Here is a 15,678-nt window from a genome sequence, read left to right as displayed (position 1 = left end):
AAGAATCTCCACTCATCGATATATTTTTGCTTTTCACAATCAAATCTATGTACAACTTTTCATGAGTGATATACCTGAGTATTCAGATTCTAATATCTAAACTGTACTGTTAAATCTATTCACCTAAATTTCGGCTATTGCTGATTATGTACTCTATGTATCATATGACTTTTAAAAACAAACTTGGTATTTGTGGATAATCTAAGCACTATACCCAGATGTACAGATGCTCTTTTCTTAACCTATGTATTATATAATTTTTTTAACATTAGCTTTACTAAAATTTTTAAATCTAATGTCTTCAGCTGGCATATCGCCTCTAGCACTGAAGACTGTACATTGGTGCCAAGTTGTGAGTCTAGCAGTGCCAGGACTCCATTTGTGCTAAAATCGTCTTCACTATTTGTGTCCTGTTTCTCATAAAGTTCCTGTCCTTGTGAGACTTCCTTGGTTCTGGGGGCTTCCCTGCTAAAGAATGCATCTCTTCGTAAACAGGCAGCTACCGTTACTCAGTTGCATGGAATCTCTTTGGTTCTGAAGAATCTTGGTCCTGATCCGGAATCCCCTCTGTAATTCGGGGGCCTCCATTGGCACCAAAGAAGCCTGCATTAGCGCATGAAGCTATCAGAACGGGACCAATTTCAAGTGGCACTTTGTTTTGAGGAGGCGTCCGTACCATTCTCAGCTGTGATCCAAAACGAGGGCAAGAAAAGCGTGTTGAGGAGGTTTCCATGGGTTTGTCTACACTACAGTTGGGAGCAAGCCTCCCAGCCCAGATAGACAGACTCTCGCTAACAGGCTAAAAATAACTGTGGGTGTTGTGGAATCAGTGGAGGCTTAGATTAGTAATCTGAGTTCAAGTTCACTCTACCTGCTGGGTCTAAGCTAGCCTGAGCCTCCACCAGTGCAGCATTGTCGCACAGCTATCTTTAGCTTGGTAATGCAGGCCCTGAGAGAGCAAGTCTGTCTGCCCAGCCTGGGAACCTTACTTCTGGCTGCCGCATAGACATCTCGTGTTTGGAGCTTGACTGCCCCAGAAGAGAGAGAAGCAACCACCATCACCTTCAGCCAACAAGCATTCAGGAATGTGAATCCCTGCACCGTTGGTGCCAATGGCTCCTCTGGCTCTGTTCATGCTACAGGTTCCAAGACTCCCAGGGCTTCTCCTAGTATATTTGCAGTTGGTTATCATTGTTAGCATCTTGCACCAGAAGTTTTGCTGCTTCCATGTTCTTCAGAGCTAAAGGTTCATGAAACTAATGGTATATGCCAATCTATTGCCCCTTTCTGAACTTGTCAGTCTGCTGAAATACTAAAGTATGATGGTTACTTTTAGTTTAGTTGACTTCTATGATGAGCTTAACTGAGAACTTCCCTGGAGTGGTTCGAAGCAGGAAAATACTTTTAAATTCCAATGCTGTCCAATAATAAATACTGTACATTCCAAGTCCTATAGAGCAGTGGTTCTCAAACTTTTGTACTGGTGACCTCTTTCACATAGCAAGCCTCTGAGTGCGACTCCCCCATTATAAATTAAAAACACTTTTTAATATATTTAACACAATTATAAATGCTGGAGGCGAAACAGGTTTTGGGGTGAAGGCTGGCAGCTCGTGACCCCCACCCACCATATAATAACCTCGTGACCCCCTGAGGGGTCCTGACACGCAGTTTGAGAACCCCTGCTATAGAGGGATGTCATAGCTGTTAGGGGGTCTATATATTTTGGAACAGAAATGTGAGTTGGGACTATTATGTAGTCCCTCCTAGCCCCTCTGATAATCCAGTTTTACAAAAGGCTGTGCAAGAGTTAGAGGCTTCTGTTGTATCACATATTTCAGCCACAATGGATTCATTCTGAAGTTATACCAGACAGAGGATATTTAAACAGATGCTGTCACTTTGAAATCTGGTCAGGTTCACAAAAGGTCAATTTATTGACTTATCCCCAAGTTAATCTTCCGCAATTAAAAAAAATTACTTTTTTTTTCTCTCCCCTTTCTATGAGAGGCCCACACAAACAGAGGAAACAGAAATTGACTGCACAGAAAAGGATCCAGCTACATAGTGTGTCCCTCCCCTCCCCCCCCCCAAAAAAAAAAACAAAAACGGAGGCAGCAAGTCTGAGCCTTGGTCAACTGACTTGGGCTTGTGCTACATGGCTAAAAATAGCTGTGTAGGTGTTCAGGCTTCGAGCCCAAGCTGTAGTGCAAGACCCATGAGCCCAAGTCAATTGACCCATGCTCTGAGACTTGCTGCTGTGGGGGGGTTTTTGGCTATGTAAGATGTATCCAAAACATACACATTTAAAAACATTTCCACTGTAATCACTTTTAGTATTCTTGGATGGTACTTGTAACAATAGTAAGTTTTTAAAACTACTATATGGAAATGTGACTTGACAGTTGATTGTGTCCTTTAATGAACTGCTGAATTCAGACTGCCCCTTCTGATCTATGTATGATGTGCCATACATACAACATATGTATGTATGGCACATCTATGTTGTGACTTGCTGTGATTATCCTGTTCTAGCCACTGGATGTCACTGTTGCTCTGCTTAAGTGCTGATGTAAGTGCACATATATGGTACTAAGAAAAGGAGGACTTGTGGCACCTTAGAGACTAATAAATTTATTTGAGCATAAGCTTTCGTGAGCTACAGCTCACTTCATCGGATGCATTCGATCTAAGGTGCCACAAGTACTCCTTTTCTTTTTGCGAATACAGACTAACACGGCTGCTACTCTGAAACCTGTCATATGGTACTGTTAGTCTTCACATCTCAACCAACACATGTTGAGACTTATCAATATTTCTGATTAACACATCTCCAGATCATGCATTCAGTTTTGGGAGATGATAATTGGAGAAATGTGACAAAAGTATACAATTACTAATTCTTCGTGTTCAAAGGAGTTGGGATAAATTAAGTCCGGTGATGAATAACTAAAAGAAAAATAAAATATCCTTTGACAGGCATTGGCTTCAACTGTTTTGTAGTTCTTATATGGTATACGCAGGTTTAGCTGGTAAAGCGTGCAAGTACTGCAAAACTAAAAATACTTCTAGTGTAAAGGGAAAACGCTACCAATTTGTCAGTTGTGAATTAAACCATGTATTGGAGTCAAGTGCAGCTGTAAGGGCTGTAAATAAGGGCCGATTAAAACATTGTCTGCTAAATGACCAACAGGCTTTTTTTCAAGCACAAAAAATCTCTCGATTTCTCTCTCCTCTCTTCTCCCCCCCCCATCTTTCTAGTGTACCAGATGAAGAGGAAGAAAGACTTGCCAGAGATCGAGAGGAGAGACGAATGCAATCTCTTCAGCGGTGAGTTTTGGAAATATAATGTATAACCATACACTTCTTGGTAGAATTTTTATTACACAAGTAGTAACCTTAGCTCCTAGGGAATACAGTATATATTAAACAAACAGTCCAAAACCCAGAGCCATCTAAGAAGGCGGGGCAATAAAGATAAAACATTAACAGGAAAATATAAGCACAGACATTGTAACGATATTTGATTCTGACTAAGACAGTGCAACTTCAAATACTGGATAGAGCCAGTGTACGTTCCTTTCCATTGATTTAACTGGTGTGCTCTTTACTTTGGGGATTGAAGGTTGTACTACTTAGGAAAAGACAGAGTTCAAACAAAACCACAGGAAAGCTCATACTTGTGATCTGGAAATTGCTTACCAGTTAAGCACTTTGCATTTAAGGCTAAGTTTTGCACAGTTAAAATCAAGATCAAGAAATGGAGTTTAACGTTCCTGCATATGTTAACTCTGCCATGTAGCACATGTGAATTTTGTTTTTCTGGTTAAATGAATAGTTTAATATAGTGGATGTTAAACATTACCTTAAAATATATGGCCGACTTAACTTTGAGGTAGCAACCTTAGCTGAATTTCTGGCTTTATTTTAACTGTGTAGACTTACACAACAAGTTTATCTTTTTGCATTCATGCCCTTCTTTTGGGGCTTGAGGGGACGACGTGTGTTTTTATAGGACTTTGAAGATCACGCTCCACTGAGGGGAATAGGGACAGGAAGGGGCAGAGGTAAGACGCTTCCTAGACAAGACAGGGTCACATAGATGGTTTGAAAATGTGTTGGTTGATGTATTTTTAAGCATAACTTTGCAACAAGTGTAGACACATTTTAACATTTTTAAAATGTATTAGCTGGTCATGGTATATATTGAGTGCAAACTTGTATTTAATAAAATGTTAGCTAAGATGCTAACTTAGCATCTCAGGAATGGAGTTTCTTCGATTCATCCATGCAAAAAAACATGAGTGGTCAGCTATGAAAAAACATTCATATACAGTCATATTCGAGCACTTTACACAGGTAGCCACTGATGTTTGGGGAGTGTTCATGTAACTGACCAGGGCAATTCTAGCCCCTATTTTAGTGGTTTTTTTAGTAAGTAAACTTAAGCCATTCATTTTTCAGTTAATCCTTCATTTTTAACGAGTGGCTAAGGCGGGAAAACGCTGGGATACAGGAGCACTGCTGGAGCCAATGCTTCCCTCTCCAATTCATTGATGGGGAGTGTGCACCCTTTCAGTGTAAATGCTTTGGCAAAATCGATCCCAACTTCTGGATCTTTCATATCGGGCTGGGAAAATATGCAGTGATGTCACGGGAAGATGACTGTTCGGCTGTGCTTAAAAAGAGCTTTATAATCTTTTTTTTTTTTTTTTTAAATTCAAATTTGCTTGTGGACTTAATCCAAAATGAGCATTGTTTATATGTCAAGTGTCAGTTGGCCTGATCTTTTTAGAAAGTGAGACAAAAATTTATTGTAGAAAAAGTGTATTTGTCAGCATTGATTCATGCCATTCAATTTATAACTGATCACTTAGCTCATGCAGTCAATTGTTTTGGTTTCATAATCAGCCTAAAGAAAACTGAAGTACCATACCAACCTGTGTTGAGTGATGCGCATGTCTAACAGTTGTTAAGATCTGTGACGCTCTTCTCAAGTCTCAAGACAGAAGTTGTGCTGTCTATGGAGAGTGCTGTCACAGAATGCCACAATTAATGAGATTCTATGACACTTCCCGGGGCTGTGGAGCACCTCGTTACCTCCTGCTCTTAGCATGAAGAAGCCTTGTCTGTGCCTGCCTGGGTCCCTGACGCACACCCCATCAACATGCAGTCTACACAGGTCCCTCTGCAGGTTAGCAATAGGCACAGTCCAACCCTGAGTCCTTTGTGCATTCCTCTGGGCATCAAGCCCCTTAACCACTGCACACTCCCAGAATTAGCAGATCCACTTCTTATTACAGATTATAGCTTAACTAGTTACATTTTAGAAAACAGCTTTGCTTAACACACAGTGCTTAGGTTAGTTTATATAGAACACAAATATGTTTATATAACAAAGAACAGATCAAATTATAGTAAACAGAAATATTGGAAATCAAGAGTGACTCATACAATAAAATCATAACACGTAGTATAGAGACTATATTTAACTAACAAGATGCCCTTTTGCCTAATAAGGTTATTGCCTACCCAAAGTTCTTAACACCTTGTGGAAAAACAAAAAAACAGTGCCAAAGATACAACTACTTGCAGTGGTCATGGACAATCTTGTCTGTCCCACTGGTAACCATTTTTGCAGTTCTCACATTGGTCTGAGCTTACATAGATTCATAGATACTAAGGTCAGAAGGGACCATTATGATCATCTAGTCCGGCCTCCTGCACAACGCAGGCCACAGAATCTCACCCACCCACTCCTGCAAAAAACCTCTCACCTATGTTTGAGCTACTGAAGTCCTCAAATCATGGTTTAAAGACTTAGGGGAGCAGAGAATCCTCCAGCAAGTGACCCGTGCCCCATGCTACAGAGGAAGGCGAAAAACCTCCAGGGTCTCTTCCAATCTGCCCTGGAGGCAAATTCCTTCCTGACCCCAAATATGGCCATCAGCTAAACCCTGAGTGTATGGGCAAGAGTCACCAGCCAGATACTACAGAAAATTCTTTCCTGGGTAACTCAGATCCCCCCCATCTAACATATATGTTCACCTATAGTATATGCTGAATCCTTGTACGCTGACGTCACTGTGAGACTCAGTCATTCTCCAGTTAAGATTTAAGGTATTCTCCATGTAAATGAAACTACTAAGGATGAATAAAATGAAAAGTTTCTGATTGTTTTATGGCATAGCTAGGGAGGCAAAGTTAAGGTAATTTAAGTGCCTTGTTTAAAGAATGCAACCTTAACCTTGAATTCACTGGATTTCTAATTTTTTTTTTTTTAATAATACTTTAAAAAAAAAAAGTTGATATGCAGTTAAATCACTGTGTGCCTGCAGACTTATCTGCACAGTCTTGGAGGGAGGGATTTACTTCAGTATTTTTTAATGCTCCTAGGTTTGGTTGGAGAGGAATTATTCTTGCAAACTGTAGGAGGCTCACAGTAAGGGCATCTTTATCTAGCAGACCTTAGGAAGTCTGGGGGTGCAGGCAAGGAAGGGAATCAGTAGGCACTTGATCGGCTGGCAACAAAGTTCCCTGTTAATTGCAGTACCTATCCACTCTCCTGTTGAGGAAACTGATGCTGCAGATCATTTAAGGTCCTCAAAAAGGGAGTCCCTCTTCTCTATACCTCTGTAGGCCCTTAGCATTTTCTTCTATATACCTTTTAGGTTCTGTAGAAGTGTGCCTCCCTTTCTTTCTAATAGCTGATGGTAGAGGCATTGGAAGATGGGTAGGTGGAAAATACTGTCAGGAGGCTTGAGATTCAGCAGACCTGGGGAAAAACTGGCCTATGTGACTTGTGCTCTTGGTCCATTGTGTAGGGGTTTTCTGGGAGGTGAAGACTTCTTCCTGGCTTCCTGTGATCTCTTCCCTGGTGCCCCCCTACATGATCTTTAGGGCTCTTTCTACATGGGAGAACTGAGTGGCAAAATTATACTGTTGTATTTATACCACTGTAGCTATACCAGTACAGGTCCCTGTGTGGATGTTCTTGTTCTGGAATAAGAATGTCTGCATGGAGAGTTTTATACTTGCATAGCTCTAGTGATATAATTAGGAGGTAAATTTCCCCTTGTTGTCAAGCTCTCAGTAGGATTTTCAGCCCCCTGGCAGTCTTTAACATCCATCCCCTGTGACACTTCTGGGGAGGGCAACCCCACCTGCTGCAATTCTCAGAAAGCTTCTTAGGAACCATTTGTAAGTCTTAAGATATTCATCAGGGTTCCCTGGGTCTCGCTCTCCTCCCATTCACCCCTACAAAAAAAGCACTAATGGGCTCTCCCTGCCCACCTGCATGTAGCAGACACATTTTGGGAATTAACAAGCCTACTAAGGGTTGTGGAGGTTCAATGGTGGTACCAGTGAACCTACTAAGGTCTGAGAGATCAAAGAGCTTCTTAAGACCAGCAGTTTTGTTGTTGGTTCTTCCCTTCTGGGTTCTTGATCTTCCCCCATCCTGTGGAAAATCTACTCTGAATTTCCTAAGGTCGTCAGGCTGACTTCCTGTGGGCCTCAGAAGGTGGGGCGTAGAGAGCGGTGTTTGAAAATTGGGACTCGGTGGTGGGCCAAAGATTTGGGATGCATTCTAGCCTCCTTAGAGCTGCCCTTCAAAAGATCTTTTGGTGGAAAATCTTTCTATTGAGAAGCCAAGGTACTGACTGGCTTTCCTTGCAGAGACAGATCTCAATGTAAAAGGCTGGAGAAATTAAAATCAAAATTAAAAAAAAAAGAAAACTCAGGCATCCAGCAGTCATATGGCATGTTGTACTAAGACTGCATGACCAGATAAATCCATAGCAATGTTTGAAATTGAAGAGGTAGCTTCTGAAATTAAATGTTTTTCAGCTAAACATTGGTGCTATGCACTAGCTCTGAGCTAGGGGAGTCTAGTACACTGTTTTTCTTTTCTTTTTTTCTGTTTTTTGGCTGTGAAGTGGAAAAAGTTAGACTGTTTGAACTATGAGCTCTATTTAGGGTGTCATAGTTAGAAACTCTTGTCTAATTTGCTTTACATTTGTAGGACAAATCTACCTCTGTGTGAGGTTAAATTTTCAATTTTGAGATTGGTTTTGTGGGAGGATGGAGGGAAACTTGTTTTAGAACATAAATACAGATGCAACCTTAGCTATGGAGTGATTGCTGTCACTCCATAATGTATCCCAGTGCTTCCTGCTATTCAAACGATATGCAACTTTCTTTTCTTAAAAAGTGAGATTTGGTTCTTAATGGAAAGCAGGAAATATTGTTCTAAACCCCAGAATTGGTCAATGCCAGATCACAGTTCACGAATTGATTTTGAAAATGAGGGCCGGAGAAGAGGGAAATGATGGGAAGTGACATTGTGTACTACGGACTATATCTGCTCACATGATTTCTCTGCAAGAACTTTCAGGGTTGATAAACACAAACATTCTACTATGAAAGTGAAATAAATATACTAATCTACAAAGCACTGGTATGATGCAGTTGTGTTAAAACATCAAATGCTTGATCATTATGAAAGGGCATTGAGTGATTCTGTTACTTTTCAGTGAGCTAAATGGAGGTATCTTCAAATTGCGTTTGAAAACCAAGCAAAATAAAATCCTTTGCACATTCTTCACTTCACTGTTCTATCCCATTGTGTCTAGAGCACTTTGTAGGTGTTTTTGTTTTCTTTGGATCTAAATTCTGCATTTTTATGTACTTATACATGCATTATTATTTAATTGTTATGAATTCGTAAGGAAAAACCTCACAGTCTTAGAGTTTTTTAGTAGTTATCTTGTAGGTATTCAGATTATTGTATGTGGAACCTTTAATGAAGAGAGAGCAAAACATATCTTGCAACAATTCTGTGACTCATTGTTTATCTTCTACCCTGTTGGAAATAGCACTCACCTGACCACCTGTCCTGGAATTAATTGATATAATTGGATTAAACTGGTTCCACTCTTTCCTGTCAAAAATATCCGTAGAGAGTCCATGATGGACAACTGCTGCTGCTCCTTAGGAGCTTTGACAAGCAGAGTTCCTCAGAACTCAGTTCTGTCACTGCTGCTATTTAACATCAATCTGTAATCTTTAGGAAGTATAGTGAGTTGACAATGATGTCCGCCATATGCAGGTGACAGGCAGGTCTGTTTGTGCCATTCACCCAGACAGCACTGTGTCCTAAATATCTCAGTACGTAGAGAAGATTGGAGCCTGGGTGAAGATCAGCGGGGAAATCCTGTGAGAAGCAGTGGAGTACTAGCATCTTACCCTTTAAAGGCATGTGCATTCTTGAAGTTAAGTGTATGCACACCTTAAGTATCATACTGGACTTATTGACCCTGGACATTCAAGTAGCAGCAGTTACCTAAAGTGTTGTCTTCCCACTTCAGCTATCAAGATGAATCCATCCTTTCCTCCTGGATAATATCCTAACCATAGGAACTTATGTATTTGTACTCTGCAGTTTAGAATATTGCTACTCTCTCTACCTGGATCCAGATGAGAAGTTCCGAAGTAGCTACAGGTGGTATACTAATGCTGCAGTTAAGTTAAGTTAACTGGGAGTGGCTAAGTCATTATGCAAGGTAGCCTATTTCCCCTTGTTTTTCCTACCCCCCCCACCCTCCCTCAGACATTCTGGTTAAACTTGGATTTATGCTGGAAATGGCCCACCTTGATTATCGTGCACATTGTGGGGAGAGTGGTCGTTTTGGATGGGCTGTTACCAGCAGGAGAGTGAGTTTGTGTGTGTATGGGGGTGGGGCGGTGAGAAGACCTGGATTTGTGCTGGAAATGGCCCACCTTGATTATCATGCACATTGTGGGGAGAGTGGTCGCTTTGGATGGGCTGTTACCAGCAGGAGAGTGAGTTTGTGTGTGTGTTTTTTGGAAAGGGGGGTGGGGGGAGTGAGAAAACCTGGGTTTGTGCTGGAAATGGCCCAACTTGATTATCATACACATTGTAAGGAGAGTGATCACTTTAGATAAGCTATTACCAGCAGGAGAGTGGGGTGGGAGGAGGTATTGTTTCATGGTCTCTGTGTATATAATGTCTTCTGCAGTTTCCACAGTATGCATCCGATGAAGTGAGCTGTAGCTCACGAAAGCTTATGCTCAAATAAATTGGTTAGTCTCTAAGGTGCCACAAGTACTTCTTTTCTTTTTAGTTAACTTAAAGCATATCAAGTCAGTGCTTTACAACCCGTACTTGTTCTTTGTGCAGTCCCAGATCCTGGAAGTGGATCTGATATAGACTTTAAAAGTCCTCCTTATCTTACAGACCACCACTTCTGGAACCCAGTACAGCAGGGGTTCTCAAACTTCATTGCACGGTGGCCCCCAGCTGACAATAAAAATTACTACACGACCTCAGCAGAGGGGCACCGAAGCCTCAGCCTGCCCAAGCCCTGCCACCCCGGGTTAGGAGGCCCAAAGCCTGAGCCCCGCCACTCTGGGCGAGGGGGACCAAAGCAGAAGCCAAGGGCTTCAGCCCCAGACAGCAGGCCTGTAACCTGAGCCCTGCTGCCAAGGACTGAAGTCCTTGGGCTTCGGCGTTGGTCCCAGGAGGTGGGGCTCAGGCTTGGGCCCCAGCAAGTCTGAGCCAATTCTGGTGACCCCATTAAAATTTGTTCGGGACCCACTTTGTGGTCCTGACCCCCAGTTTGAAAACTGTTGCACAACAGCAATTGCAGTTAGGCAGCAAACCGTGTAGTCCAGATGTCGATTTGAGGAAGCAGGGAGCTAATGTCTTCAAGAGGAGACCCAAGGCACTCATGCCTTTCCCAAAAGAGGTCAGAAAGTACCCGTACTATCCTCTGGTGACTCAAGATACAGATGCTCACTACAACAGAATTCCCACAGAATTTGAAAATCTGATGTTTTCATAATTAGCATTCCATTGTTGAACCTAGGGCAGGATTGAGTATTAACTAGCCTTCTGGATTTTTTTCCCACTGTGCTTTTATAATCCGCATTCAGTGCTTAGATACTGTGTGCTTATAGCACTTCTGGAGCTATTGGCTGATAGAAACCAGGCTGAGAGAGAAGCACTGGTGAAGTTTTTTTTATTGTGATAATAGGTCAGATAAGACCCGTAGTTTTTGTGCGCTTGAGATGCTATAGTGTTTGTAAGATCTTCTACTTGATGCAGGGTCCCCTAAAATCCTACACAGATCGTTTTTGCTCCAGTTCTTAAGAGAGCAATTTGCCTGATCTAGTGGTAAATTGATAGCAAGATGACCGCCAGCAGTTGGAAGGGAGAGGAGAGGAGAGCAGTGGTTGAGGGAAAAGATGTAGAGTGAAAATCAACTACTGGACAAATCCAAACAGGAGGATTTATATAAGCTATCCGCTATCTTCGCAAAAAGGCATTTTAAAAATGTACTTCTAGTATTGTTTGTAAACAAATAAATTTGTTAGTCTCTAAGGTGCCACAAGTACTCCTTTTCTTTTTGTGAATACAGACTAACACGGCTGCTACTCTGAAATCAAACTAGAATGGCATGTTTCTGTGATTGCCATAGTGTACACTGTTAACAAACTGAGCTCATCATACAGTACTTTATAAACTAACTTCCATAATTCAGAAAAAAGGTACAAAAGCTTTTTTTAATCTGACCATACTGTAATGTTTCTACTGATCTTTCCCTGTGCAGCTTCTGTGCAGCTTTGCTTAAATCTGCCTTACTTTGTGCTCCATTTTACTTTTGACAAAATCTTCTAAAATTATAGGAGTACTTGTGGCACCTTAGAGACTAACAAATTTATTTGAGCATAAGCTTTCGTGAGCTACAGCTCACTTCATTGGATGCATTCAGTGGAAAATACAGTGGGGAAATTTATATACACAGAGAACATGAAACAGTGGGTGTTACCATACACACTGTAATGAGAGTGATCAGGTAAGGTGAGCAATTACCAGCAAGGGGGGGAGGGAACCTTTTGTAGTGATGATCAAGGTGGGCCATTTCCAGCAGTTGACAAGAATGTGTGAGGAACAGTGGGAGTAAATAAACATGGGGAAATAATTTTACTTTGTGTAATGACCCATCCACTCCCAGTCTTTATTCAAGCCTAAATTCATTGTATCCAGTTTGCAACTTAATTCCAATTCAGCAGTCTCTCCCTGGAGTCTGTTTTTGAGTAGAAGGCCTAAAAGTGGCAATTCGTCAACAAAAAAAACTTCAAAAACAGACTCTAATTCCAATTCAGCAGTCTCTCATTGGAGTCTGTTTTTGAAGTTTTTTTTTGTTGACGAATTGCCACTTTTAGGCCTTCTACTCAAAAACAGACTCCAGGTAGAGACTGCTGAATTGGAATTAATTTGCAAACTGGATACAATGAATTTAGGCTTGAATAAAGACTGGGAGTGGATGGGTCATTACACAAAGTAAAACTATTTCCCCATGTTTATTCCCCCCTCCCCCCCACTTCCTCAGATGTTCTTGTCAACTGCTGGAAATGGCCCACCTTGATTATCACTACAAAAGGTCACACCTCTTCTCCCCTCACCCCGCTGGTAATAGCTCACCTTACTTGATCACTCTCCTTACAGTGTGTATGGTAACACCCATTGTTTCATGTTCTGTGTATATAAATCTCCCCACTTTATTTTCCACTGAATGCATCTGACGAAGTGAGCTGTAGCTCACGAAAGCTTGTGCTCAAATAAATTTGTTAGTCTCTAAGGTGCCACAAGTACTTCTTTTCTTTTTGCGGATACAGACTAAGACAGCTACTACTCTGAAACCTTCTAAAATTAAGGTATTCGCCACTACATGTTGCAGTGGGAGGATCATTTTGGGAAGATTTTCTGTATTCTCAAATAAATAGACTCCTTGTCCCTTGCTTATAGGAAATTATACACTAACTTCAGCTTGATGGGCCAAAATGTGTTTCTTGCATACCTGATCTCTGAAAATTTACCTAAAATGTAATTCTGCTGGGCAACCCGGCGATAATATATTTAGGAATCTAGGGTTCTCCTCTGTGAAGTACGTGTATGTTGCAGTATATTTCCACTTGCTTATTCTGAACAGTTCTAGGAGGAATGAGTGCATTCCAATTTGAGAACGGCAGAGGAACAGTATGCAGTCTTATGTCCATGAACCAAAACATAGCTGACAGGCTTAATTTTAGTTCTTTTATCATGGAACTACTTCAGGACTTGCCTACCCAGAATACCTTTAGGTTTATACACTGCATGGTCTTCCACAGTTAACCATGTCCATAAATATAGGTTTAGTATGGTATTGATGTGGTATTACATACTCGAAAAAGGAAAGGATAGGGTATTATTGTGAGTCTTTTCAAGAGACCTCGTCTTGGAAGGATCAGAGATAATACATTATGCTGCCATCACAGATATGCGTCCTCTGCATAGAACATGGAAAAGCATTGTCATTAACTCTGGATGCAACTGCTTAGTTGTTGGGTTTTTTTGTGTGTTTGGTTTTTTTGGCAGTGTGCATTGCCAGAGGGTGGGAGGAATATTTAGTCAACACGATTTTATATCAAGCGGAGAAAGTTTGAGGATGTGAAGGACATCTACTTACAAGTATGCTCTGTGTTTTGCCAAAGGGATAACAAGCAATGGACTAGCTTTTATTAAGGGCATCTTTGAGTAGTATAACTGGGTAAATTATTAGCGGAAGAGGGAGATACAGATCTGACACTATTAATAGTAATTATTGGAAGACTTAAAACTGACAGGGATGTCAACCTTGGTGTCTTTTAATACAGTACATAAGCTTCCAAATTTGAGACTGTAATGGTTCCTCTAACTGGTAAACAAATTCTGTAATTTTACCAGATGCACATCATTTTAGATCTGACCCCTGAAAAAAGTTATAGTTAAGATTAAGGCTGTTGATTGATCGCAGTTAACTCACATGATTAACTAGAAAAAATTAATTGAAATTAAAAAAAATTAATCGTGATTAATTGCAGTTTTAATCGCAGTGTTAAACAAGCGACTACCAATTGAAACGTATTAAATATTTTGGATGTTTTTCTACATTTTCATATATATCTTGTATTCTGTATTGTAGCTGAAGTCAAACTGTATATTTTGATTACAAATGTTTGCACTGTAAAAATGATAAACAAGAAATAGCATGTTTCAGTTCACCTCATACAAGTACTGTAGTGCACTCCTTGTTCTGAAAGTGTAACTTACAGATGTAGAATTTTTTGTTACATGACTGCACTGAAAAACAAAACAATGTAAAACTTCAGAAGCTATAAGTCCATTCAGTCCTACTTCTTGTTTAGCCAATTGCTTAGACAAACAAGTTTGTTTACATTTACAGGAGATAATGCTGCCCTCTTCTTATTTACAGTGTCACCAGAAAGTGAGAACAGGCATTTGCATGGCACTTTTGTAGCCAGCATTGCAAGATATTTACGTGCTAGGTATGCTAAACATTCGTATGCCCCTTCAAGCTTCGGCCACCATTCCAGAGGACATGCTTCCATGCTGATGCTTTTTAAAAAAAATAATGCATTAATTAAATTTGTGACTGAACTCCTTGGGGGAGAATTGTATGTCTCCTGCTCTGTTTTACCCACATTCTGCCATATATTTCATGTTATAGCAGTCTCGGATGATGACCCAGCACATGTTCATTTTAAGAACACTTTCACTTCAGATTTCATAAAACACAAAGAAGGTACCACTGTGAGATTTCTAAAGATAGCTACAGCACTTGACCCAAGATTTAAGAATCTGAAGTGCCTTAAAAAATAAGAGAGGGACAAGGTGTGGAGCATGCTTTCAGAAGTCTTAAAAGAGCAACACTCCAATCAGAATCCGAACCACCAAAAAACCACCAAAAAATAAAATCAGCCTTCTGTTGGTGGCATCTGACTCAGATAATGAAAATGCACATGTCAGTCCGCACTGCTTTGGATGGTTTTCGAGCAGAACCCATCATCAACATGGACACGTCCTCTGGAATGGTGGTTGAAGCATGTGCATCTGGCATGTAAATATCTTGCGACGCCGGCTACATCAGTGCCATGAGAACACTTGTTCTCACTTTCAGGTGACGTTGTAAACAAGAAGCGGGCAGCATTATCTCCTGCAAATGTAAACAAACATGTTTGTTTAAGCGATTGGCTGAACAAGAAGTAGGACTGAGTGGACTTGCAAGTTCTCAAGTTTTACATTGTTTTATTTTTGAATGCAGTATTTTTGTATGTAATTCTACATTTGTAAGTTCAACTTTCATGATAGTTTGCATTACAGTACTTGTATTTGGTGAATTGAAAAATACTATTTTTTTGTCTTTTTACAGTGCAAACACTTGTAATCAAAAATAAATATAAAGTGAGCACTGTACACTTTGTATTCTGTGTTGTAATTGAAATCAATATATTTGAAAATGTAGAAAAATCCCAAAATATTTAAATAAATGGTATTCTATTATTGTTTAGCAGTGCGATTTAATCACAATTAATTTTTTTAATCCAGCAATTAGTCGCAATTAATCACTTGACAGCCCTAGTTAAGATACTTAAAATGGCTGCAAATGCATGGTGGTTGTCACAAAGAGATGATTGGCTCTGTCCCACTGCCTAGCCTGCTTCCTACCACCCTATCTGGATCCTTTTCTTTCATTAGACGTCACTTCTGCGGCACCCAGCCTGAATCCCACCAGTCGTGTAAAAACATCTAGGCACCCCTTTCCCAAAGCTAAT

General features: G+C 40.5%; 1 protein-coding gene across 2 annotated transcripts in view; it reads left to right on the top strand.

The window, feature by feature from the left end:
* Window positions 1-15,678, top strand: part of PTTG1IP2 (PTTG1IP family member 2) — a 60,844-nt gene that overhangs the window by 26,330 nt on the left and 18,836 nt on the right. For both annotated transcript variants that reach the window (XM_048838103.2, XM_048838102.2), the window contains exon 5: window positions 3,262-3,330. In XM_048838103.2, coding sequence (XP_048694060.2) covers window positions 3,262-3,330 — 69 coding nt within the window. The remainder of the gene's footprint in view (window positions 1-3,261; window positions 3,331-15,678) is intronic.

The sequence above is a fragment of the Caretta caretta genome, chromosome 2 (genome assembly GCF_965140235.1).
Source record: "Caretta caretta isolate rCarCar2 chromosome 2, rCarCar1.hap1, whole genome shotgun sequence".
In the NCBI taxonomy this organism is placed as follows: domain Eukaryota; kingdom Metazoa; phylum Chordata; order Testudines; family Cheloniidae; genus Caretta; species Caretta caretta.
The sequence above is the reverse complement of the archived record's forward strand: the minus strand, read 5'-3'. Positions and strand labels throughout refer to the sequence as shown.